Source organism: Eptesicus fuscus, chromosome 19 (genome assembly GCF_027574615.1).
Source record: "Eptesicus fuscus isolate TK198812 chromosome 19, DD_ASM_mEF_20220401, whole genome shotgun sequence".
Taxonomy (NCBI): domain Eukaryota; kingdom Metazoa; phylum Chordata; class Mammalia; order Chiroptera; family Vespertilionidae; genus Eptesicus; species Eptesicus fuscus.
Window position 1 is genome coordinate 1,752,727 of NC_072491.1, and position 26,482 is coordinate 1,779,208.

Below are 26,482 nucleotides of genomic sequence, written 5' to 3' on the forward strand. Positions count from 1 at the left end.
CTGAGGCGGAAGTGAGTGCAGGTCTCCTGGACCTTAGTCACCACTGATCTGTCCACACTATGCTGGGATTCAGGGTGGTGTGGGGAAAACTTGGGGGTCAGAACTGGCCATCCTGAGTGCGGTTATTGTGCATCTTCTTTTTAAAAAAAATATTTTTATTGATTTCAGAAAGGAAGGGAGAGGGAGAGAGAGATAGAAACATCAATGAGGAGAGAGAATCATTGATCGGCTGCTTCCTGCACGCCCCCTACTAGGGATCGAGCTTGCAACCCAGGCACGTGCCCTGATCAGGAATCATACCTTGACCTGGTTCATAGGTTGACTCAACCACTGAGCCACACCAGCCAGGCATGCTGCTGCTTTACGTTACGGTATTTCACTTTCCAAGTCCAGGACTCGCTCTCCTTCTGAGTTTTTAATTTTTGCTTGGAGAAGCAACTTCGCCTCTGACCAGCTTTGCGACCTTTCCCCTGACGTTTGTCACGTGTGATGCAGTTGCCATTGTTGCCCTGTCTGGGTTGTTACATTTCTCCACTTGGAGTTTGCCAGTCCTCTTTACACAGCAGCTTCCACAGTGCTGCCTCCATCGAGCCTGGGTGTTTTTTGTTTTTTTAAAAATATATTTTATTGATTTTTTACAGAGAGGAAGGGAGGGGGATAGAGAGGTAGAAACATCAATCAGCTGCCTCCTGCACACCTCCGACTGGGGATGTGCCCGCAGCCAAGGTACGTGCCCTTGACCGGAATCGAACCTGGGACCTTTCAGTCCGCAGGCCGACGCTCTATCCACTGAGCCACACCGGTTTCGGCAGAACCTGGGTGTTTTTGTTTTTTTTTTAATATTTTATTGATTTTTCACAGAGAGGAAAGGAGAGGGATAGATAGCTAGAAACATCGATGAGAGAGAGACATCGATCAGCTGCCTCCTGCACACCTCCCACTGGGGGATGTGCCCGCAACCAAGGTACGTGCCCTTGACCGGAATCGAACCTGGGACCTTCCAGTCCGCAGGCCGACGCTCTATCCACTGAGCCACACCGGTTTCGGCAGAACCTGGGTGTTTTTAATCAGACAACATCATGAGGACATTTTGTTACGGGTTGCTAATGCCAAACCCCAAAATTGCTAGTCTAGGAAGATTTAGACATTTAGCTAACTTGGATTTTCGTGGTGGGGCCCAGACTGAAACGCTGCGCTGTTTACTTAAAACATGTGGGAATTGGCTGTGTTTGGAACAGCTCTCTTGCTCTGTTTGCGTGTTCTTCACGTCGAACACTAGGGGGCAGCAGAGACACGCCAGAGGGACGACACCAGGCTTTCCGAGGCCAGCGTGGCAGCGGGTGCTGATGTGGGGTGAATGCTGTCCCCACACCACACTCGGCTTTAGTTGGCTCATCGGGATGTTGGCTTGCCAGATGAGCAGACAGCAAACTAATGAGTCCTGCTGGGATTTTACAACAACGGAATAGAGGGGCTGCAGTTTTTCTGAAATTGCACAAGGTTTTTGTTCCTGACCGACCCAGTGTGTTCCTTGTTGCGAATCTGCGTATTGGGAATGACAGCAGCCACTTCTTCCTGGCATTGTTACAAGTTCTAAATAATGGAATAGTGCGTACGAAGGGCTCAGCACACTGCTGGGCACGTGGGAAATGTTCACAGTAGGCAGTGGGCCCTGGAGGTACAGGGCGGGCTGGGTGGGCTCGGGGCCTGGCCTCCCAGGGAAGGCTCTTGTGCTCCATGTTCATGCGTGTGTCTGGGAGGGGGTGACGGGCCCTGAACTGTGACGTGGGAATCTTACCTGGCAGCTGCAAGTGACAGGAGGGAGGGGGTAGAGGAGGCTGGCAGGAAGACCACTGAGGTCCCTGAGAGCTAATGGGGCCCACGTGAGGGCGTGGCAGTGGCGTGGTGGGGCGGCGGGGCGGGGGTGGGGGAGAGGACGGGGCCGGGCCGGAAGGAGGGCAGCAGCTGGCAGGGATCCACACCGCCCTCTGTCCTCACAGAGCTCTCTGGGGGCGGATGGGTGGGCCGGGCGGCAGTGCGGCCTGGCGTGGGCGGGGCCTGTGGGGGTGACCCCTCAGTTGTGCCTGACTTCCTGGCTGTGTGGCTTGCACAGACCATTAATTCCTCTCTGAGCTTCGTGTTTCCTCGGCTGCTCATGGGATTGTTGCAAGGATGAAATCAGTACGCTGTGTTTGCTGGCACAGAGCTCGTGCTGAAGGCACAGACGTCGTCACCCCATAGGGTGGTCGGAGCGTCTGGTTAGGTCCGGGGTTGGGAGACTGTGCGCCGGAAGGCTCCCTCTCAGTGAGGCTGCTGTGCTGACAGCCCATGGCCGGTCACCCGGCTCTGCCTGCTGTGTGGGCCGAGTTTTATATCTGCTGAGAGTCCCTGCCCACATCCCCGTGTCTGATGAACCCATGCTCCTTTTCTGATGAAGGAGCTCGAAGCCGACGCCGTGTGTGTATGTGTGTGTATGTGTGTGTATGTGTGTGTGCGTGTGTATGTGTATGTGTGTGTGTGTATGCTATGCAGCAGATGTGTTTGTCCTGGGAGCATGGGCCTCTCCCGCAGAGGGGCGGGTTGGCTCCAGGTCAGTGGCCTCAGAGGGTCAGGGCTTCCACCCGCCAACTCCACTGCCGTCCTGTCGCCCTGCGGGCACCTGCTCCCGCCCCACGGTTCATCGTGTCGCCGTTTTATGAAAAAGCTTAAAAAAAAAAGCGTTTCTGTGTCTTTCAAAGCCTCTCCCTTCCTCCCCTGCCCAGCTCTCCGAGGAGGAGAAAATCCAGCGCTACAGCGTCCTCTCCGAGCTCTACGAGCTCATCGGCTTCCGGCGCAAGTCCGCCTTCTTCAAGCGCGTGGCCGCCATGCAGTGCGTGGCGCCCAGCATCGCCGAGCCCGGCTGGAGGGCCTGCTACAAGCTGCTGCTGGAGACGCTGCCGGGCTACAGCCTGTCGCTGGACCCGCAGGACTTCAGCAAAGGTACCGCCGGGCCCGGGACGTCGCTCTGATTCCCTCAGCCCCGCCCGTGCGAGCAGCGGCAGCCTGGGTCCAGGGCCAGAGGGTCAGTATTTTGGCGTGTGGGCCACGTGGTCTCGGTGGCCGCGGACACGTGTGAGCCACGGAGCTCTATTTACAGAGACAGCGGCGGCCAGTCTGCTGTGTGGACTCTCATTCACCATATCCCTGGCTGAGAGCACGTGATCTCTAACATTTCTTTTTTTTTTTTTTTGGCCGAAATTACTTCAAAACATTTTCCCCAAATCCTTTAGAAGGAGGGTCCTGGGCCTAGCAGAGCGCGGGGGGACCGGTGAGCCGCAGGGCGGGCAGAGGGGCCTGTCAGGTGGCCCTCAGGGAGTGGGGGGACATGGGAGGGGTCAGAGGTCGAGGGACGGGCGAGGGCATGAGGACAGGCTTCCGCGGCTGGTGTGCCCGGGAGGCCCGCTGGGATGAGCTCCCTGACTTCTGTCCTCAGGCCCCGGGGACCTGGAGGCCCAGGCGAACACTGTCCGGCTCTGTGGCCAGTGCGTCCCCCTGCATCGGGCTCACATTGGCCCTGCCTGGGCGTGGCTGTGCGGTCTCCCCAGGCTGGGGCGTGGACACGGGTCTTGGTCGGATGTCGTCCATGACGGGCTCAGGGAGCTGGGGAGCGATTCTGCCCCTGGCCTGTCCCCGCCGTGTCTCAGCCCCGGGAGGGCGGCAGGCACGGCTCGGTCCTTGCCTGGTGCTGCATGCGCAGCCGCGTGCTGAGGGTGAACACGTGGCCACGTGGACCTGGCTCTCTTCCAGACCCTCGTTCTCACCCAGACAGACAGCAGGACAGATTTCTCCCCTGCCCCTCGCCTGCTCTCCGTTCTCTGATTTCTGTCCCCGGGTCCTCCCGAGAGCCGCCTGCCGAGCACTTGCTGGGGGCTGGCGCGGGGCCGGGCGGCGATGCTGTCCTAGGCGAGCTCCTCTCAGGCCAGGAGTGCAGCGTGTAGGCGCTCCCCAGCCCGTCCTCGCTCGGCACCCTGCTGGCGTTTAACCAGCATCTCAGCCCAGGCTTCACCCTCAGGACAGCCTGCCCGGCGGTGGTCACGGGGTGTCCTCAGCTTCCCAGAGCGCCGAGGCCACGCGGTGTTTAACCGGCGCGTCGGGGACCGGAGGACGGCTGCCGGGAGCCGCCTCTGTAAGGGCCTTCCCGGGCGGCTGCCGGAGCTCTGGCGGCCCCTCCTCCGGAGCGCTCTTCCCTTCGCTCACCCGCTCACTGCCTGGCACCCCGGGTCCCACTCACCCAGTTCAGGGCGGCCCCTCAGCGAGCGCAGCCTCGGTGGGCTCACCCCCTCCGTTGGCTCCCGCTCTTCCCTGTCTACCTCCCGTAACTCGTAGTACGTTACAAATAAATTGGGGCGATTTCCCCACTGCCTCTCCCATCAGGGCCGAGACCCCTGACTCTCACCACGCCCAGCACGTGGCAGGTGTCCAGCACATACGTGTAATGTGGGAGACACCTGATGAGCAGCTACCGTGCCGTATGTTCGTTTACATTTACTGAGTGGAGTTTGTTTCTTGATGTAATTTTTGAATCAGGTGAATGGAACGTGTTTCTCCCCCCCTTTTTGTTGACTTTATCGGGGTGACACTGATTAACAAAGCTATACAGGTTTCAGGCCTAATTCCACAGCACGTCATCTGTCATGTGGTGTGTTCGCCACCCCGGTCTGGTCTCCGTCCAGCAGCGCCAGCTATCCGCCTTGTCCCCTCCCTCCTGCCCCTCCTGTAGTCACCGCACGGAACGTGTTTCTTTTGGAAAGTAAAGCACGTGAGCACACCTCCCGGCGACGAGGCCCTTTAACTTAGCCTCCGTCTCGGGAGGGGACATTCGCCATCATTTTGTGAAAGAGATTCGGGAAGGCAAGATGGTAGGCGAGGGAGATCAAGTAAAGGAGGAAGGGTGAGCGCCAGCTGGATGTGTTCAGAAGAAGGAATCGGAATCCCTCCACGCCTGCCCGTCTCCATGACGCCCTGGGCCACTCAGCCCTCCCCGGGAGGCCAGAGGAAGCTGCAAAGCCCCGCACCTGTGACGGCAGGTGCACTGATTGCCAGCACCTGAGATGTGTTCTGCCTGTGTTTTTTTTTTTTTAATATAGTTTTATTGAATTTTTTACAGAGAGGAAGGGAGAGGGATAGAGAGTTAGAAACATCCATGAGAGAGAAGCATCGATCAGCTGCCTCCTGCACACCCCCTACTGGGGATGTGCTCGCAACCGAGGTACATGCCCTTGACCGGAATCGAACCCGGGACCCTTCAGTCCCCAGGCTGACGCTCTATCCACTGAGCCAAACCGGCTAGGGCTACCTGTTTCTTGAAATGAGCGCTTTCACTCGCTGCTCCCGGAAAGTCCACAGAGCAACGCAGATGTGCCGCGTGCGGTGGCCAGCTCTCGTGGCCTGTTGTCCTTTTGGGCTTCTCTGTGTCGCTGTATGTGGAGAGTTTGATCATTCCTTTCGCTCGGCCTTTTCCTGGGCAGTGGGTTCCGTTTCCCCGGGAGCTCGTAGGAAGCAGGCAGGCACGGCAGGGGAGTGCTGAAAGGCGTAGTTGACGTGATCAACGCGCACGTTGGTGAGCTTCTCAAACACAAGAGTGTGGAGAATTTTACTGCCGGGTCCTCTGTTGCAAATCTGTCTTAAAAATAAAAAGATTTACGTTTTTATAGGAGAAGCAATTTGACTCACATAGAAATGACAACTCACAACTATTTAGTGTTAAGGAAATTTATACTCCGTCTTACTCATAATTGCCTGTGGTAGGAAGTGGATCATTATCTATTTAAACGAAAATCAGCAAAGTGGTATTTGCCGAGTTCTGAAGTGAGAAAGGCTTCTTCGTACGGTAGTGTTGAGATTATTTAAATTGGGTCATTTTGAATTTATGGCGAGGTTAGTCACGACATCAGTTTCAGCGTCTCAGTCCTTTTTAAAGTGGCTTGTTTTGCTCGGTTGATGCGGCTCAGTGATTGAGCGTTGACCTATGAACTAGGAGGTCACAGTTTGATTCTGGTCAGCACACATGCCCGGGTTGTGGGCTTGATCCCCAGTGTGGGGTGTGCAGGAGGCAGCCGATCAATGATTCGCTGTCGTCTTGATGTTTCTCTCTCTCTCCCCCTCCCCCTTCCTCTCTGACATCAATAAAAATATATATTTAAAGGCGCTTGCTTTGCGTCAGTGTTGGGTTCTAGCTTCTGCTGACAACGTGGGAACAACCCAGGGACTTGTCTTTCTCTCCTTGGGCCACATCTGCTTTGTTATGTCTTTCCCCCTGTTGGTCCTTCGTCGAGGTGTTTTACAGCTGGTCCCAGAGATCCTGTCCTTTTCCCCTGCACACAGTGTGCGTGTCTGTAAGAGGGCGTGTCTCTCAGCAGGCGTCCCATCCGACCCCCAGGCTGGCTAAGTACCAGCTGTGTGCCAGCTTCCTGCCGGGCGTCACAGGGCCCTGGGGGAAGACAGTCCTGGCTCACAGGGAAGCTAAGGCCAGACAGAAACAAACACGGGAGCTCTCAGGGCCTCACGGCACCTGCCAGGGAACTCCCACGGGTGGAACTGCGCAGTGCCGTGGGAACACGCAGCAGGGCTGGGCCACCGTGTGGGCAGGACAGAGGGCGAGGAGGCTTCTAGGGGCAGTGAGGGAGGAGCCTCTGATTGGAGCCTTAAGCCCTTTCCCCCAACTTTTCCCCAAGCCCCTCGGCCTGGACACACCACACTGCAGGGTGACCTATCGGGTTGGGTTCCCGGGACCACTGTCTTCTTCACAGAGGACTTGAAGGCGGAGAAAACCCAAGACCAGCAGTTGTTGCCCAAAGGAGAATGGAATGAATCAGTCTGGAGTTCTGTGATCTTAAAGAGGTCCTTTCCACGCCCTGGCCAGTTGCTCAGTGGTTAGAGCGTCGGCCCGGGGACTGACAGGTCCCAGGTTAAATTCTGGTCCAGGGCACGTACCTCAGTTGCAAGCTCAATCCCTGGCCCTGGAAGGGGAGGGGGCAAGTGCAGGAGGCAACCAATCAGTGTGTCTCTCTCACATTGATGTTTCTCTAAACTCTGTCTCTCCCCCTCCCTTGCAGTCTCTAAAAAAAAAAATCAATGGAAAAAATATCCTCGGTAAGGATTAAAAAAAAAAAAAGAGGTCCTTTTCACCAGCTGTGCGAACTGTCCCCACCTTCAATGTCACGCACACTGAGTCATTTGGAGGGGTGGCCACAAAGTGTGCCGATAACCTTGTTTCTAATTTATCTGCTTTTCTGTACGTTGGTTCTACTTCAGAGAAAACTGTGCTTGTTAATGTCATGTCCTTGGTTGTTGGTAACAAAGCCCACCAAATATCAGTATTCTGTTGAAAAAACAAAGAGTATGCCCAGCACTCAAGTACATGCTATCGGAAATGTAATCTTTTCCCAACCTGGTTATAATTATTTCAAAATGGGTTATTTAAAAAATTGTCTCTCTGCAGAAGAAAGTGTAATGTAAGTTATGTAATGCGTGAACAACGGTGCCACTGAGAGTTCCTTTCTGGGCTAAATGAACGGAACGTCTCCTGCTGCCCGGGAGCGTGACGGTGCGGGCATTGTCTTTGGACCCTCGAGGTTCACACTTTCTCCGGACGTGTCTGCCCCATGCCCGCCCTGCGCTCGTCTCTGACTCTGTGACTCTGTGTGGCTTTGGTGGCAGGCACGCACCGAGGCTGGGCCGCTGTGCAGATGCGCCTGCTTCACGAGCTGGTCTACGCCTCCCGGAGGATGGGGAACCCTGCCCTGTCCGTCAGGCACCTGTCCTTCCTGCTGCAGACCATGCTGGACTTCCTGTCGGATCAAGGTGAGTGCTTCCAGACTCTTTTTTTTTTTCAAGCAGCTACGCGTGAGAGCTCTCTGGCTGCTGGGGTCCCGGCATGGAATTCTGGCCGAGACCGGTGACAACCCCCCCACGGCCTGGCGATGATGGAGGCGCGGTGTCTGCACGGCAGCCGGTCCAGGTGGACTCCTCACTGGGCCTTAGAGTTCAGGGTGCCATCCTGATCCCTGGCACTTGTCCCTTTTCCTCGGGTCCTGGGCCCGTCCTCGGCTGGTGCCACCTCCCTCCATTCCTCCCTTCATTTTTTCCCAGGAGCCTGCCTTGGCCGCCCTAGACCAGCCTGGGCTCCTCTGAAATGTTCCCCCTTGAGTGTGGGACGTGCCTGGTGGAGCACTTTTCCCCCCTCTGTGTCCGTCACTTACCTAATCGACACGCCCCGTGGAGGCTGCCAGCTCTCTGAGGCAGGTGTCCACCTGCTGGTGTCCCGTCCCGTCAGCCAGCGGCATGCTTGGCTCTCACATGTTGCCAAGTGCATGAATAAGGAATGCTTTTCCTCTTTAAAAAGCAACTTGATTGAGATTTAATTCACACACTACACAATTCACCCATTTAAAATGTACACGTTTCTTCCTTTTTTAAAAAAAAAAAATTTGCCCTAACTGGTTTGGCTCAGTGGATGGAGCGTCGGCCTGTGGACTCAAGGGTCCCGGGTTCGGTTCCGGTCAAGGGCATGTACCTTGGTTGTGGGCACATACCTAGTGGGAGGTGTGCAGGAGGCAGCCGATCGATGTTTCTCTCTCATCGATGTTTCTAACTCTCTATCCCTCTCCCTTCTTCTCTGTAAAAAATCAATAAAATATATTAAAAAATATTTTTTTATTGATTTCAGAGAGGAAGGGAGAGGGAGAGAGAGAGAAGCATCAATGATGAGAATCATTGATCGGCTGCCTCCTGCACGCCCCCTTCTGGGGATGGAGCCTGCAACCCGGGCATGTGCGCTGACAGGGAATCGAACCGGGACCTCCTGGTTCATAGGTCAACGCTCACCCACGGAGCCACGCGGTGGGGCGGTGCCAGTTTCTTAGGACATGCACCGACATGCACCTGGCACAGAGTCCATTTTAAAAGCTCTCCATCAGCTCCAAGAGAAGCCCTGCGCCCCAGCGCTCCCAGCAGCACGCGGGCGCACGTCGGGCCGGATGCATTAATATGAAACGCCGCCTTTGGCTGTGTTTGCTGTTCCCGATACCGCCATGGTGACCGTCCTCGGGCCCTCCGCTGCCCGAGCAGGAGAGATGTGATCGGAGAGGGCTTGCCGGTCAGCGCTGCGAGCGTTGTTATTGCTGTTGCAGCCCATTGCCAGTGGCCTCTGGAAGGACGGCTCTCACGTCCGCCCGCAGCAGTGCTGCCGCAGTGTGTGCGGCGTGCGGCCTCACTGTGTTAATTTGTATTTCCTGGGTAACATGCAAAGCCGGAGATGGTTTCCTGTTTGCTTACTAATGGTATCTCTTGTATGTGAAACTCGTTCGCAGTCGAATGAGTGCCTTCCTGCCTCCTGCCTGTGCGTCTGGGTGAGGGAGGCAGGCCGCGTCCTGGCCGCTGTGCTGGCGAGGTCTGTGATGCTCCGAGCTGCGAAGTCAGCGGCTCGCCTGAGGTCTCCCTGGCCATTCAGGGCAGCACCGAGTCTAGGGCCCAGCTTTCAGCCCCGGGCCCAGGGACATGCACACAGCTCAGCGGAAACCGCACGCGGTGCCATACCGCCTGGGGGCGGGCCGCAGGTGGGAGAGTGAGGGTGCCTCCCAAAAGGGCGCACTTGTTTCTGGAATAAAGCTGAGGGTGTCAGGGAACCCCTTTTGAGCATCTGTGACAGGTCCCCTTAGCTTACCGTGGCGTTTGCAAGTGTTGCTGGAACCCTAAGCAGCAGCTGTGTGTTGCGGAGATTAGCTTCAGCCATCACGTGTGAATCTAACAGCGGGCGAGGCTCCCTGCATGTGCCCCACAGCGGCCACTTGGATTTCTTGAACATGCCACGTGTTTGCTTGCTCCCTGGTGGTGGGTGATGGCATTTTTCATTTCTTGGAAGGAAAAAAGAAACCGCTCATTGAGCTCGGAAAGAGTTTCAGAACAGCCTCCCCTCACAGAGGGCTTTGCTTACGGGAGAGGAAGAGCCCCTTTGACAGGACAACAAAGCTGTGCAAACTGCCGCATCCGTCAGCGTTCAAAATGCACACGTACACAAAATGCATGCATAATGCACATGTGCACGCCGACGTCATGCACATGCACACACACGATGCATATGTACACACACATAATGCATGTGTACCGTGAAAGAGGAAATCCGCTCACACCTGCCAACACGGTGAGGCAGACAGTTAGGACGGCTGCTGTAGGGGAGAGAGGCTGAGCTCAGCCCCGAACACAAGGACAGTGCGGACGCAGAGCCAGCAGCGGCGGAGGGAGGCGCCGGTGGAAAATTACTGAGCGGAGACATCAGGGCCAGGGGGTTGGGGCCGAGCTGTCCTAACAGGGTCCTTGTGAAGGCGGCCAAGGACTTGGGCCTCAAGGGCGGGATGAGGAAGTGGATCGGATGCCGGGTGATTAGATATCAAGCGTGTGGGGGGGCTTGGTGAACTGATTTAGCGGGTTCTTGCTACAGCTGCCCCAGGCAGGCCAAGGACAGCCGAGGCCGGGGCCCAGTCGGAAAGGGGCTCCGAGGAGCCTGCCTACAGTTGGTGAGGGAGGGGTGTCTCTGAGTGCTTACACGTGTCCCCACACACATGACCTATGACAGGGGTTTGGCTGTGCGTTCTGTGTGTGCGGCCGGGTCCATAGGCCCTCGGCAGGCAGTTGGGCAGGCGGCTGGGAAGGGATGGTGGGTGTGAAGGCGGCAAGGACCAGCTGGAGCCCGCCAGGCGGAGTGGGACCCAGGGGTGGAGTGGATCATGCCGGCTTCTCAGCCGCTCCCCAGCCCCTAGCCCCCAGCTTGGTGATGGGGTTCCTGCAGGAGAGGTGGGTGCCCGTGGCTGCTGTACCCGCCTGGCCCAGCAGAGGAGAGGCCAGGCCGATGCCCCCTCCCGCAGGGCCTGAGCACCCGCTGCTCGTCCCTGTGTCTGCAGGTCCCCGGGGCACCAACTCGCTGCGCGGGGAAGCGGATTCAGGGGTGTGGCTTTCGGCCAGACCAGCCGGGCGCAGCGGGGAAGACCGGGACTTGGGTTGGGGCCCTGTCCACCTTCAGGAGGCAGGAGCTCAGTCTGCACCGAGAACGGCATGTGTCTCTTTTCCTTCTCTCTGGCATCTTTGATATTTCACTTCTGGTGTTAACACCAGGGGCAACTCTGTGTGTGTTTGCTGTGGCCCGCCCCCGCCCACAGGCCTAGATGAGCTGGACAGGACAATCCCCGACCACGTCCTCCCCCGCACCCTCCCGCTGGACACCCACCGTTCCGGGAGCCCGTGCTTTCGGAGTGGGAGTGCGTGGTCAGCTGTGAAGGGAGTCGGAAGGGATGGGATTGCCCGTTCCTTTGCGGACTTGGGGTTCACACGTGGGCGGGTGGCTTTCTGAGCTGTGAGTGCAGTTCAGTGGCCCCTCGGGCTCATGAAGGACGCATCCTAAGGGCCTAGGAGCGCTGTGCGGGGCAGAGGGAGCAGGAAGAGGCCCAGAGTCTCGCCGGAGGAGGCCTCTCCACGTCCTTCCTATAAATATCGTTGATCATCTCGCACGCGGTGGATCCTGGGCTGGGAGCGAGCAGCGTGAGAGGTGACCTTAGACCTGGGCTCTGTGGTGCTCGGGACAGTGCCCAGCAGGGCTGTGCCGGGGTCAGAGTCACAGGGAGTGCCGGGTGCTCCTGTGCATCGGGCACCGCTGTGCCATTGAACTTGGGCCGCCTGCAGAACAGCGGGCTCGGGCTCGGGCTGGCAGGGGTGCAGCTGGGTGCTGACGACAGCCCCGTGCCCGGCTGAGGTGGGCACCCGTCCTGAGGGGGTGAGAGGGGAGTCTGTCAGCGTGCTCGTCATGTCACCTCCTTCCCCCCTTCTTCCTTCCTCTCCTTCCTCCCCTCCTCCCTCCCCTTCTTCCTCCCCTCCTCCCACCTCTCCTTCCTCCCCTCCTCCTTCCCTCCTTCCTTCTTTCCTTCCTTCTTCCTCTCCTTCCTCCCTTTCTCCCTCCCCTCCTTCTTCCCCTCCTCCCCGACCCTACTCCTTCCCCTCCTCCTTCCGCCCTCCTTCATTATCCGTGTGGTTCGGAAGGAAAATGCAGAGAACCACCTGGTCACCGCCCAGGAGTCTCTGTGTCCCTGAGCATCCTGTTCTGTGGGAGCAGTTTTTCCCAAATGAGATCTGTGACTTGCCACCCAAGGAGGTTTCTCGTGGTTTGTAAAATTATACACATGGAAAGTCATGCCTCGGTGTACGAGCCATGTCCCCTTTAGGTACAGATTTAGTAAAAGCTTTTATTGTTTATTAACTAACTAACTTGCACCTGCCTACGGGAAAGATTCTGGAAAAGTCGGCTGGCGGTGCGTCCACTCTGTGTGAAGCTCGGGAAGGAAATGGCATCCAGGAGACCTGGGCCTCAGGATTCAGACAGGAAATCATTTGTTTTGTGTGTGAAGTGCTTTATTGAAGAGAAATGCCCGAGGCTGATGGGGAATCTGAGCTTGCTGGTACCACTCGGCCAGCAGGAGGCCGCAGGATGCGGGCTGTGCTAGAGGCTGGAGGCGTGTGTGAAATCGGCGCTGAGCGTGGCGAGGGGGCGCCCTGGGCGGGGCTAGATCCTTCCAGCCTCGGTGTGCTCCTCTGTACAGTGGGGACAACAGGGGCTCCGCACACGAGGTTTCGGGGACTGGTTATGGCGATGACGCATGCAAAGGGCCTGCCCAGGGCCGGCACGTAGCAGGTCCTCTTAAATGCCAGTCGCTGCCGCGCCTGTCGCTCCTAAGCCCGGCCCAGGACAGCTGTGGGGACCCCCTCGGCCACAGCGCAGGCCCTCGGAGTTCCTCCTCCGCCACAGTCTTGACTCACGTGGAACGTTTAGAGACCCTGCTTGTCCTTACCAGGCTGCTGTGGAAATTCAATCATAAGTGTTTGCTTTTACTTTACTTTATTATATAAATAATGTATGCTCCTCTTAGAAATCTCGGAAAACGTTAGCAGAGGAGGAAGTTATGCGTGGCCTGCGCAGGCAAACACCGTGGCATGGCCGTGTATTTCTGAGTATTGTTTTCTATTCTTTTAAAAATGGGATTATTTTAAAATTGAATTTATTCACAAATATAATTTTGCATCCTGGTTTTCCACAGAACATAACAGACATTTTCCATCTGATGGCAGAGCCTGGTAAACGTCATTTCAGCGGGTGCCTGAGTGCACCCTGTCCCTGTGCCCCTCTCCCCTCGCCATGCCGTCCTAACCGGGCGCGCGGACTCTTTCTGAGTGGGCAGCACGTCTTCCTTCTGCGGGCGGCTCCCCCCCCCCCCCCCCCCGTGGTGCCATCTGGGGTCTCAGAGATCCTTAACTCGCTTCGAGGTGGTGCTTTACCGGGTGATGAGACAGACAGCCGCTGGCCTGAAAGAATCGCCGTTCATTGTGGCAGGTCATGTTTACGTGCTTGAAGAGAACGAGGGAAACATTTAATCTCCTGCTGTGCTTGAATGGCTGCTGATGGGGCCCCTGAGGTGTCGCTGTGTCAGCCAAGTGAGTCACAGGTGCAGGCAGTGCCACGGAGGCGTCAGCGTGGCTGGCTGTGCTGCAGCCCGTCCGCGCTCTGCTGAGGACAGAGAGGCGCTGGTTCCGGTCCGGGGACGGCGTGCCCACCTGCTGGCCTGGCAGGTCGCTCATCAGTGTGGCGGTGGCACGTGACCGTTCCGAGCCTCGTCGCGGGACCGAGGAGCTGGCTGGATGTGTCTGCAGAGCGAAGGAAAGCTGAGCTGGTTTTTCTTGCTGCGTAAGGTGTTTAAGTGGCTGAGTGTCACGTTCCCCGCGATCTGTGTGTCTGCTGCGTTTTCACTCACTGGGCAATCCGGGCGCCGGGCGGCCAAACGGAAGAGGCAGGAAGTCGCCCTCATTCCCGGGCTCCGTGCTCACGGCTGCCAGCCAGTTCTGATACCTCATCCCACTCGTCCTTGGTCACTCCTGCGTGGGCACAGGCTCGGAAGGTTGGGTGCTCCCCCACGGGCACACAGCAGCCAGGAGGCCAGCCTTCAGCGGACCAGGTCTGACTGCCTTGCCGTGGGCCTCCCCCGGGGCCCTGCTACTCCTCCCCAGGTCTGTCTGCAGGGACAGGGGGAACAGTGGCCGAGCAGTGGACCCCTAACTCCCCCTCCCCCCCAACTTTCTTGATTCTTGTAACAGTGTAGTGACAAGACCACAGGCACGTGATCTTTGACAAGCCCTCTGCCGTCACGTGGTCTCTGCCTTTTCCTCCGCGACATGCATTTTAGAGCTGGACAGTGCGCTCGTGGGGCCGCAGTTGCAGTCTGCGAGCGGGTGGTGGACACATCACAGACACAAGCCAGCGCCGTGATGGCCCCTGTGTCCCCTTCCGCCCTCCTGGGCACAGGGGTGGGCGGGTGGGGAAAATGGTCGTCTCACCAGGCTCCCTTCCGGCGTCAGAAACGTAGACCTGAACTTCTTCTCTCGAATATCGTTGTGCAGACGGACGCAGACTCCTGGGCCGGGCCTGGCATGTGCTTGCACTGGTGACGCTGGACGAGTCCTGGCTCAGGAGAAAGGATGCGGGCTCTGCACCCGGCCCGCCGGCTGGCCGGCTTGGAAAATGCCATGTGGAGGACAGGAACGTGGTTTCCCTCCACCCGCAGGCCCGACACGGAGCAGCTGCCCGTGGCCGGCTAAACGCAGCCACCAGAGCGTCCGCTTCCTTTGTCTCCGTGGTCGCTGCCCCTTCATCGCTGTCAGGAGATGGGGCTCACTGAACTGTCGGGGTGTGGGCTGAGATGTTTACTTTTGCTTAAATAAAGTAAAAGCTTCCCACGTGGACTTGGGCCTCACCTTGGCTTTATTTCTGTTTTCTCTTCAGAAAAGAAAGACGTGACGCAGAGCCTGGAGAGCTACACGTCCAAGTGCCCCGGGACGATGGAGCTCATCACCCTCCCCGACGGCCTCAGCCTGCCGCCCGTGCCCCTCACCAAGCTGCCCATCGTCAGGTAGGACGGCGCACGGGTGCGGGAGGTGCCGTCACGCCGGGGCCCCGGCCTTGGCCCTGGTCGTGAACACAGACCTTTGCACCAGTCTCTCTTTGTCGCTGGCTGTCTCTTGTCTCGTCGGACCTCATCAGCACTCCTAGCAGGTGTAAGGGGTGTCCCGGGAGGAGCAGTCATTCCTCCCCGGTTCAAGCCAAGACGGCCCAACTAAAGTGTGAGCACCTGGTTTCATCCCTGCAGGGCCTCCCACATGGACACGCACATAGCCAGCCCCAGACTGTTACTGTCCGGACAGTCCTGTGGGGGGTGTGCACACGGCAGTCAGGAATCCCTGAAGGAGCCGTGAGCGGAGTGGAGGTGCCATTGACAGAAAGCCAGTGGGCCTGTCCTTGGCCTGGGGTCGGGGGAGGGATGGCTGATGGTTGTTGTTTGTTGTTTTTTATGCACCAACATTGAACTCCTTCAACCCGGTGAGAGCTCTGCAGTTAATGAGGCCGTTTTTATCGATGAGGATCAAAACCCTCCAGTCAGAAGGAGCTTCGAGTTGCTTTGAGTGGCTTTGGTGCTTTTAAAACGTAAACTCTTAAGTTAATTATACTGTTTGAGGAAGGATTACAGGCATTTATTCAAAAAGGGGCCCGGAGGCCATGCTAGTGAGGGCAGTTTTCCTTGTCATCGGAAACGGGGCAAAGCCAGCCGCCCCGACACTGCTAGGCGGCGGCTCCCACGGCCCCGCCCGGTCCTCCGTGGCCCAGCCCTTCCGGCCCGCTGGTACCGCCCAGCCCATCACCTCCCTCGGGGTGTCTGAAGACAGTGAGACGTGCGCAGCCGCATTCGGGAGTCCGAGGGGTGGTCCCATCACTAGCCTGGCTGGGTTCATGCCCTCCGCCGTCTCAGCCGTGCGCAGCGGGCTTGGCGGGGTGGGCGGAGGTGGCCGGTTTCCATCATGCCCGTGTGCGGAGCTGTCCACTGGGTCTCAGGTGTGTTTCTGCTGGAGTTAGGTCGACGGAGTGAGAAGCAAGGGAGCGAGGTGAGTTCTTTCCTGGTCGCCCTCTCCGCCCGTTTGGGTCACTTTCCTGGTTAGTGCCGCCATTGCTTTCACGGCCCCAATAGCAGCAGCGTGCTGAGGCGTCAGGTTTTAAAATGTCAACAGTCTCTGAAGTCTCTAAAAATATCCCTGTCTTGGACGTCTTGTCCCTGGGATCCCGCTTTCCCGGTTGGTGGCAGCTTCGAAGAACAAACATACGGTGTCAGTTCTGCAGCCCTCTTGCTGCATGGACAGTCAGTTTTCCCCGAGGGCGCGTTCCCTAAGGAACATTGCTGCTCAGCTCTGGTTGTGAACGGAAGTCACAGCTGCCCCCTCCTTTACTTGTCTGGCCGGCCACGCCCTCCGAATTCCTTTGCATATTTTATTACTAGTTTTTTTCATCCTCACCAGAGGATGTTTTTTCATTGATTCTTTTTTTTTAACAGAGAGTGAAAGGGAGGGAGGTGGGGGGAGGGGAGAGAGAGAGAGAGAGAGACAGAGAGAGAGGAGAGAGAGAGAGAGAGAGAGAGATAGCCGTGTGAGAGAGACAGGTCGACTGGTTGCCTCCCAAAAGCACCCTGACCAGGGCTGGGCGTCTAGCCTTGTCCGGAACCGACGGGGCAGGCGTGGTGTGTAATGAGGGAGTACATGGAAGTTACATGGAAGTGGTTGCAGGGCCTGATGTGCGCAGGCTCCAGGGTTAGTGAACCTGCGGCGCACGCAGGCTGGTTGATGGGAGCGTGAGCATTGCCGAGCACCCGTCCCAGCGGGGAGAGCAGCGTGAGGTTCAGCCAGGCCGACGGAGACCCAGTCATTCCCTTCAGTAAAGCAGCGGTGCTGCTGACCTCCGCGTGTGGGCCTGGGGGCGAGCGATCGGGGCTGCCCCTCTGTTTGCTGTGTGGGTGCTCGGCAGGAAGGAGAGAGGCAGCGAGGGAGGGAACCTGAGTGGGGCAGCTCGGGTCCTCCCAGCAGTCTGAGGGGCTCACTGCGCTCACAGACACGGGGCCCGAGTCTGGGGCCGGCCCGGCCCTGCCCATGGCACACAGAGCTGCGCAGTGCAGTTCAGGCTTCAACCGGCCGCCGACCTCGGGGCTGCTGCCTGGGTCCTCCGGCCGCAGGGTCACCGCCCCGTCCTGGGAGGGTCGGGCCACCGCGTGCAGTGCTGCCCGGCCGGATCGGAGCAGTTTCTTTCCCAGTTTGTTTGCGGTGGGATGACTGTTCTGACGCAGACTGCGGTGTGGTATTTCCGCCGAAACCCAGCTACCAAGGCAGGTGACGTATTTCTGTTCCGTTGAAACCGCAGGCACGTGAAGCTGCTGAACCTCCCGGCCAGCCTCCGGCCGCAGAAGATGAAGAGCTTGCTGGGCCAGAACGTGTCCGCCAAGAGCCCCTTCATCTACTCGCCCATCATCGCCCACAGCCGGGGCGAGGAGCGGAGCAGGAAGATCGGTAGGACCGTCCTGGCCTTCGAGCTTCGCCGCGCCGGCCCACACGCAACGTGTCGTGCGTAGCCAGGCCGTCACGCGTGTGCAGGCACCTGCACAGAGCAGTCTCCCCTCTCGGCTTCTCAGTTCGCTGCCTCCGCCGGGCAGTTGCCATAGATCTGTTTTTAAAAGTCTGTGCCACGAAAGGGGGCGTTGTGGGAGTTGTAGAAGCCAGAGGCCTCTGTTAGCGGAGACGCCGGCGGGCGGCAGCAGGCGATGAGTGGAGTGATGTCCAAGGCCTGGCGTGGCTTGTGAGCCGCGGGGATGGAAGGTTGACTTCCATTCAGGGTGGGGTGCGGGCCCTTGGCGCCTGGGGCTGTGCGGCTGCGGGGTCAGCCCCGGGGTCGGCCCTGCCTCTGTTTTTTCCTCTCCGTCTTAAGAAATGGTTGAGGCTTCATTTTATGAGACTAATCCTCTGTGCTGCCGTGATCCTCGTCACTGCACGGCGCTGCAGGCGTCCTAGTCCCAGTTTACAGCCGGAAAGTAAGACGGCGAATCTAAATCACCTGCCTGGGTGGAGCTAGGACGCGGCCGAGCTCAGGCCCCAGCCAGGTCGGTGGTGACAGCCAGGGCATCTCCTTTGTCACCTGGCTCCCATCACAGCGAGAAGCACCTGGCCACCGGGCTGAGGATGCTTTCAGTGGGTGAGGCAAGATTTCTCCTGAGATGCAACAGAGGCTGCAGCCAGAATGCGTGTCATTGGTTGCAGACCCACGGGTAGGAAATGTAGTTTCCATTCTGTGGCTGCTGTCTCTTTGGGAATATGCTCATCAGCTAGGCCCTGCCTAGAGGTTTGAAGAATCACGCCTCTTTACGCCACAATGCCAGTCTCCATGAGCGAGTCTTCTTGTGTGATGGGGGAGTTGTATAATGGACACCCCTCTTCTCTGCCAGCTGTCGGCCAGGGCCGCTCTCAGCTCCTCCAGGCTGCTCTGGTTCCGAGAAAGCCCGTGGGGAAACCAGCTTTGGTTGGTTACCTCATGACGATATTTATGCCCGCGGCTTCGCCGGAGAAAGGAATTTCCAGAGGAAACCATGTTAAATACGCAGAGTACCAACTAACACATGGCCCTGTGTGTGTGTTTCTAGATTTCCAGTGGGTGCAGGGAGATGTGTGCGAAGTGCAGCTGATGGTTTACAACCCCATGCCCTTTGAACTCCGAGTTGAGAACATGGTATGTATCACCAATCATTCGACCCTGTGGGGCTGGCTGCCAACTTACCATGAAGATGTGTTTTTTACCTAATACCAGGTGTACCGGTTAATAATGCGGATTTTTGTCTTCAAAGAAAACACGGTAATTTCAAGAGAAACATCAAAAGTGCTTTATTCAAAGTAATGTCCATCGCTAGCTACACATTTCCCCCATCTTTCAGGTAATTTGTGGATATCGTCCCAATAGAACTTTTCTTGTTTTGAGGCAAACCATTCAGAGACCCCATTTTCCACTTCTTCGTACGTTTTGAAGTGCTGCTCAGAAAGTGCGTGTGCCATCGATCGGAACAAGTGGTCATCTGAAGGAGCGAGGTCTGGTGAACACGGCGGGTGGGTTAATACTTCCCAGGCAAGATCTTTTCACGTGTCTGTAACTGGTTTTGAAGTGTGTGATGGTGCGTTATCATGAAGCAAAATTACTTTGCCGTGTCTTCTGGCCCATTCTGGTGGTTTTAAGATCAAAGTGTGGTTCAAATTGATTATTTGTTGTCGGTAGCGATCAGTATTAACAGTTTCACCTCGTTTTAGAAGCTCATAATACACCACACCTTCCTGATCCCACCAAACGCAGAGCTTTGTCTTCTTTCTGAAGCGATTTGGCCTTGCAGTCAATGTTGATGGTTGACCTGGATCAACCCATGATTTTGTGCATTTGGGATTCTCAAAATAAATCCACTTTTCATCGCCAGCCACAATTTGATGCAAAAAAGACTTTCTTTCGTGCCGTTGAAGCAACATTTTACTGATGACTTTCGGTTTTCCATTTGTCTTTCGTTCAGTTGATGTGGCACCCATTTTCCTTCCTTTAAAATCTTTCCCATTGCTTGTAAACGATCGGAAATCGTTTGCTGAGCAACGTGTAATCTTTCTGCAAGTTGTTTTTGAGTTTGACACGCATCTTCATCCAATAATGCTTGTCATTGTTGGTCTTCAAACTTTTTCGGTTGACCTGGACGTTCTTTGTCTTTCACATGGAAATCATCACTTTTAAAGCATTTAAACCAGCGCTCACAAGGATCTTGAGATAGAGCATGTTCACCATAAGCTTCCCGAAGTATAGATAACTTTTTCTTCAAAATAATGAATTAAAACTTCCCGCAAATGCTCTTTTTGGCACAAAATTCAACATTTTTAAGCATAAAAATATCTATGATGTTAACACCTCCAGCAAATTTGACATGACATATTGAAGTTTGCTGTCAATACAACAAAATAGCATACATAGCAAATCGCATATATATCAACATATGTGTAACTCCACCTATTGAAAAAAGTCCGCATTATTAACTGGTACACCTAGTACTTGAGGACACATCCTGTGCTGTGTCAGGTTTTGTATTTGCTTCGTCAGGGCTGGTCAGCTCCTTGTGAGTGGAGATCACACCTTATCTTTTCCGAGTCTCTAGTGCCTGGTGCTCGGTCGGTGTTTCAATCAGTGGACAGAGGCCCCTCTGATTTGGACACACCTCGCATCTAGTTGCTTGGAAATCAGATTTGAAATCGTCTCCTTGAGGTTTGCGTGTGACGACCACAGGTCACGCTGCTGCTGCATGATGATGAGGTGACCAAGGCTGAGGGAGAGGGTGACGTCCTCATCACTCCCTGGGCCTTCTCTCAGCCTCGAGGCCCGGGTGCTGGTCCTGTGTGCAGGGCGCTCAAGCTCACCAGGGAGCGGTGTCTGTCGGAAGTGCTCACCTGACTCCATTGTGGGAGGGGGCTTTGTCCTGGCTGTCCAGGCTAACCCCAGTGATCCCAGGCAGAGCCCACTGCGCAGGCCCCCTGTGCGCCGCTCACAGAGAGGCCTGCGGTGTGACTCCCAGTGACCCGCAAAGGAGGGTTGAGACACTCGGAGTTTTCCGACTCACGTTCAGGGGCCAGGGCAGGTGCTTCGTGCAGGTGTCTGGCTGAGTGCCCAGGCCATGGCCAGGCCTCGGGCGGGGCACCGGGACCCGATCCCTGCGGTCATGTGGTCAGTGCTGTGGTGTGGGGGTGCACGAGGGGCCATAGGACGCCTGTGCAGTCAGGGAGGGATGATGACGGCTCGGCTGAGAGCACCAGGTGAGCCAGAGACCCAGGCGGGCGGGCGTTATTTATAGTGATGCTTAGGCCTTCAGCACGGACATCGTTTTCTGAAATCTGTGTGAGTTCTTAGAGCGTCTGCTGCATGTTGAGCTGACAGTGCTGAGGCTGTTGGAGGCGGGCCTCGAGGGTGCCGCCCCCTGTGGCACAGGAACGGGCTGGCCTACTGCTTGGCTTGTGACCAGGCCTCTCCCGGGACTGTCTGTCTCTTGGGCAAACAGGGAATGATAGTTGTTCAGAGAATCCTCCCCAAAATGATCAAAGTATCATCTGCCTCCTGCTTTTTCTTATACAGGTTTCATCTTTAAAAATGTAGCTTTTAATAAAAAATTGGGAAGGACAAAGACTAAAATAAAAATTACCACTAGGAGCCTTGGCTGGTGTGGCTCAGCAGTTAGAGTGTCGGCTGGCGCACCACAGGGTCTCGGGTTCTCCCTGTCAAGGGCACGTAGCTGGGTCGCAGGTTCAGTCCCCAGCCCAGGTCAGGGCGTGTGCGGGAGGTAACCAATCAATGTATCTCTCTCCCATCCGCATTTCTCTCTGTCTCTGTCTCCCTCCATTCTACTCTCTCTCTAAAAAAAAGACACTAGGAGGTAGCCCCCCAGTCATGGTCAGGTTTTAAAAAATTAAGTCATGAAATATCTAAAACATAGGACATGTTACAGGGAATAATAAACATTCACATATCCACCGTCCACATTTAGAAAGTGTTAACAGCTGGCCATATTTGCGTTAGCTATTTTAAGAAGAAACAGAATGCTGCTATATCTCACCTAGAGGCAATAGCCACCTAATTGGTTTCCGTTCCACTCCTGCCCATGACATCTGTTCTGTACATGGCTGGATCGTTTCACTCTTCTGCTCCAAACCTGGCTCAGGTGTGCTCACTGCCACTGGAGTGTCTCCTGGGTGCTTTCTGTAGACAGAGGTAGGACAATTGTGCATGCATGTACAATAGACACGAACTTCCATATGTACCTATGTGCACACACACACAGACACGCACATGTATCAACACACATGTACACACAGACACACATGCCCACATGCACCTATATGCATGTACACACAGCCATGTATGCGCATATGTGCCTACATGCATGCACACACAGACATGAATATCTACATGTATCTACCTGTATGTATGTCCATATGTGCCTACATGCATGCCCCTGCATATGTGTACATAGACTCATGCCCGTATGCACAGTACAAACACACATTTCATAAATCCCCACTTCACAGTGGTACCTCCAGCTCTAATCCATCTCCATAAATCCTCTCTTGCCTTCCTCCATTCCACACCTGTGTCCCTTCTTCCAGCGTGAGGACTCGGCTCACAATATCATCACGTTCTTCTAGGCCAGTGGTCGGCAAACTCATTAGTCAACAGAGCCAAATATCAACAGGACAACGATTGAAATTTCTTTTGAGAGCCAAATTTTTTAAACTTAAACTTCTTCTAATGCCACTTCTTCCAAATAGACTCGCCCAGGCCATGGTATTTTGTGGAAGAGCCACACTCAAGGGGCCAAAGAGCCGCATGTGGCTCGCGAGCCGCGGTTTGCCGAGCACTGTTCTAGGCTATTACAGAAATACCTTTCCGAGGAGAAAAAAAGATGGCGGCGGAGGTGAAAGGCTGATCTGTTGCCTCGCATGGCAGTTTCGGAAATACAACTGAAACATGGGCTGGTGAGGGTGGCGACTGCTGCTCGCGTCTCCCCAGACTGGGCAGCTGCTCCTCTCAGTCAGTACCGCAGCCAGGGCCATGGACTCGTGGGCGCCGCGGCGGCTGCTGTGGCGGCAGCCGCGGACTCGGCGCAGCGGCTCTCGGTGAAGGAAGAGACCATCTTTCTACAGGAGGGGCTAATCCGCGCCACCGACCTGGCCGAGCTGCGCACTGAGATCCTCGGGGCCCCGGACGCCGCCAACACCGATTTGGAGGATTCTTAGGAGTTCTCATCTTACATTCAAGTCCTCTAGCCATTTTGATGGAGGAGAATCAAGAGGACGGCTGGGCTAAACAGGACGGCTGGGCTAAACAAAGGAACTGCGAACTGCGCGCGCAGCGGTTTCAGGGGCGCGACTGGAGGACGGAGCGTCTGCAGCCCAGAACTACAGGAGAGATGGCTGAACGGCAGATTTACAGCTAAGAGGGAAGAGGAAACCAGCTAAATCGGAGGGGACGAGGTGCGGAGGCGCGTGGGTCGGGCTGGTGGCGGGGGAAAGGGGCTTTTGTTCCAAACCTAGGGGAGATTAGCTCTCTATCACCCTGAAATCCAGCTTCTGGGGACCCACGGGAGACCCAGATGCCTGCGGGGAGAGGCGGGACTCTTGCGGAGGTGCGCCCAGCAATCAGTGTTTGCTGCGCTAGAGCGCGGAACGAGGGGACTTAGAAACTTGGAAGGCAGAAGGAGCAGACTCGCAGCCATTGCGGCTCGCCGCACCATGGCCTGTTGGCGCCCTGAGACCCCGCCCCACCCTGGGACCCGCCCCGCCCTGAGACCTGCCCCGCCCTGGGACCCGCCCCGCACGTTTTGAAGACCCGCCCCGCAAGTCTTGCAGGCGCATCTACGCTCCAAGCAACGGCTTATGCATGTGGGTGGCCTGCCCTCTGGCAGCGGACCAGATGAACTGCTGTTCTAGTCTGACTGCTCCAGAGCCACTCAGACAGGAGGAGGAAACTACAGTTTTTGCTGTAATCCCTGCTGAGTGCCTAAGGCAGTGGCTGATCTACGCCCCATTGGGGACCCAGAAACGAGGGCATCTGGTGGTCTGTGGGAAATGACACCAGATTTCAACCACGTGCATAAGGGACACATCCAACAGGCAGATTCAGTGAGCGCCAAAGCCTTGCTGCACCAAGACCCGGCCCATAGGAGTGTCTCCTGCACAGCAACTCTTCCTTTATAGACAAAGAGAGCCCTCCCGGTGACACCAGCAACAATCAAGACTTAACTATACAAGGGAGGACCGGGATGGAGGCATAGGGCGGAGGCCTGGATGTTGCCTGCCACAACAACTTTGAGGCTGCGACGGGAGAATGGAGCAGACACCACCCAAGACCACCGTAGGGCTGGCTGAGTGGATGCTCTGCAGCTAGAATAAAAGAGGGGTATGCGGGATGATGCTGATGCCGGTGACCCAAGGACCACACTTTGGGAACTGCGGCTCGGGCGACACAGTGGCGACCTGGAGCGTGCTCGGCGCGGTCCCCCCGGCGGTCTCCGGCTGAGGGGGCGGCTCCACTGGCTGCCGAGCACGGACAGACGGGCCCCTGTGAGACGTGGGGTGGGGGACTCCGCGCTTGCTGGCCTCCGAGTCCTTCAGGAATCTCGGTGCCCCGGGGGCGGACGGGTGCGCATGCTCGGCGACCAGCCGCCGCTGCGGACCCAGGGGCCGGCGCGGCGACGCCGGACCGGCCCGCCGCCACACACCGGGCGCACCGGAGCTTCGCCGAGCAGCCGCCCGACGAGTTCTGCGGCGGCCGTCCTGGAGCTCTGGCAGGATGGACGGGGGGGTTGCTGGGGGGGGGGTTGACCGGCGGGAATTGGGATCGGGAGGACGGGGCCCCGCTGGGACCCGGGTGCGGGCGGGGTTGCGCGCCTCTGGGCTCGGGAGTGGTCGCGCGCCTCCGGGTATGGGTGGGGCCTCGCGTCCCTGGGTCTGGGTGGGGCCCCGTGCCCCTGGATCCAGGTGAGGCCGGATTCCAGGTCCTGGTGAGGCCAAGTGCCCCTGGATCCGGATGACGCTGGGTCCCGTGCCCGGGTGAGGCCAAGCGCCCCTGGGTCTGGGAGAGGCCAAGCGCCCCTGAATCTGGGTGAGACCATGTGTCCCTGGATCCGGGGGAGGCCTCGTGCACCTAGGTCCAGGTGAGGCCACATGCCCCTGGGTCTGGGAGAGGCCACGCACCCCTGGGTCCGGGCGAGACCATGTGTCCCTGGATCCGGGTGAGGCCTCGTGCACCTAGGCCCGGGTGGGGCCGCGTACCCCTGGGTCTGGGGGAGGCCAGGCGTCCCTGGGTCCGGGTGAGACCATGAGTCCCTGGATCCGGGTGAGGCTCGTGCACCTAGGCCCGGGTGAGGCCACGTGCCCCTGGGTCTGGGAGAGGCCAAGCATCCCTGGGTCCGGGTGAGACCATGTGTCCCTGTATCCGGGTGAGGCCTCGTGCACCTAGGCCCGGGTGAGGCCACGTGCCCCTGGGGCTGGGAGAGGCCAAGCGTCCCTGGGTCCGGGTGAGACCATGTGTCCCTGGATCCGGGTGAGGCCTCGTGCACCTAGGTCCAGGTGAGGCCACGTGCCCCTGGGTCTGAGAGAGGCCACGCACCCCTGGGTCCGGGCGAGACCATGTGTCCCTGGATCCGGGTGAGGACTCGTACACCTAGGCCCGGGTGAGGCCACGTGCCCCTGGGTCTGGGAGAGGCCAAGCATCCCTGGGTCCGGGTGAGACCGTGTGTCCCTGGATCCGGGTGAGGCCTCGTGCACCTAGGCCCGGGTGAGGCCACGTGCCCCTGGGTCTGGGAGAGGCCAAGCGTCCCTGGGTCCGGGTGAGACCGTGTGTCCCTGGATCCGGGTGAGGCCTCGTGCACCTAGGCCCGGGTGAGGCCACGTGCCCCTGGGGCTGGGAGAGGCCAAGCGTCCCTGGGTCCAGGTGAGACCATGTGTCCCTGGATCCGGGTGAGGCCTCGTGCACCTAGGTCCAGGTGAGGCCACGTGCCCCTGGGTCTGAGAGAGGCCACGCACCCCTGGGTCCGGGCGAGACCATGTGTCCCTGGATCCGGGTGAGGCCTCGTGCACCTAGGCCTGGGTGAGGCCACGTGCCCCTGGGTCTGGGAGAGGCCAAGCGTCCCTGGGTCCGGGCGAGACCATGTGTCCCTGGATCCGGGTGAGGTCTCGTACACCTAGGCCCGGGTGAGGCCACGTGCCCCTGGGTCTGGGAGAGGCCAAGCGTCCCTGGGTCCGGGTGAGACCATGTGTCCCTGTATCCGGGTGAGGCCTCGTGCACCTAGGCCCGGGTGAGGCCACGTGCCCCTGGGGCTGGGAGAGGCCAAGCATCCCTGGGTCCGGGTGAGACCATGTGTCCCTGGATCTGGGTGAGGCCTCGTGCACCTAGGCCCGGGTGAGGCCACGTGCCCCTGGGTCTGGGAGAGGCCAAGCGTCCCTGGGTCCGGGTGAGACCATGTGTCCCTAGATCCGGGTGAGGCCTCATGCACCTAGGCCCGGGTGAGGCCACGTGCCCCTGGGTCTGGGGGAGGCCAAGCGCACCTGGTCCGGGTGAGACCATGTGTCCCTGGATCCGGGTGAGGCCTCGTGCACCTAGGTCCAGGTGAGGCCACGTGCCCCTGGGTCTGAGAGAGGCCACGCACCCCTGGGTCCGGGCGAGACCATGTGTCCCTGGATCAGGGTGAGGCCTCGTGCACCTAGGCCCGGGTGAGTCCACATGCCCCTGGGTCTGGGAGAGCCCAAGCGTCCCTGGGTACATGTGAGACCATGTGTCCCTAGATCCGGGTGAGGCCACGTGCCCCTTAGTCTGGGTGAAGCCGTGCCCCTGGGTCTGGCCGAGACCAAACCAGAGGGAGTCGGACCTCCGTTACCACCATTTGTCCACCATCCAGAGCTGAGGGGTCAGTGCTGACATGTACACATAAGGAACTGGTGGACATTGAAATTGGGTCTCAAAAGAACTGTTGGTCCAGAA

The 26,482-nt window shown here is 57.6% G+C and overlaps 1 protein-coding gene across 2 annotated transcripts in view; it reads left to right on the forward strand.

Moving 5' to 3' along the window:
* TRAPPC9 (trafficking protein particle complex subunit 9) overlaps positions 1-26,482 on the forward strand; it is a 170,052-nt gene that overhangs the window by 26,618 nt on the left and 116,952 nt on the right. For both annotated transcript variants that reach the window (XM_054708471.1, XM_054708472.1), the window contains 5 exons: positions 2,763-2,979; positions 7,699-7,842; positions 14,855-14,981; positions 17,309-17,454; positions 18,579-18,664. In XM_054708471.1, the coding sequence (XP_054564446.1) occupies positions 2,763-2,979; positions 7,699-7,842; positions 14,855-14,981; positions 17,309-17,454; positions 18,579-18,664 (720 nt within the window). The remainder of the gene's footprint in view (positions 1-2,762; positions 2,980-7,698; positions 7,843-14,854; positions 14,982-17,308; positions 17,455-18,578; positions 18,665-26,482) is intronic.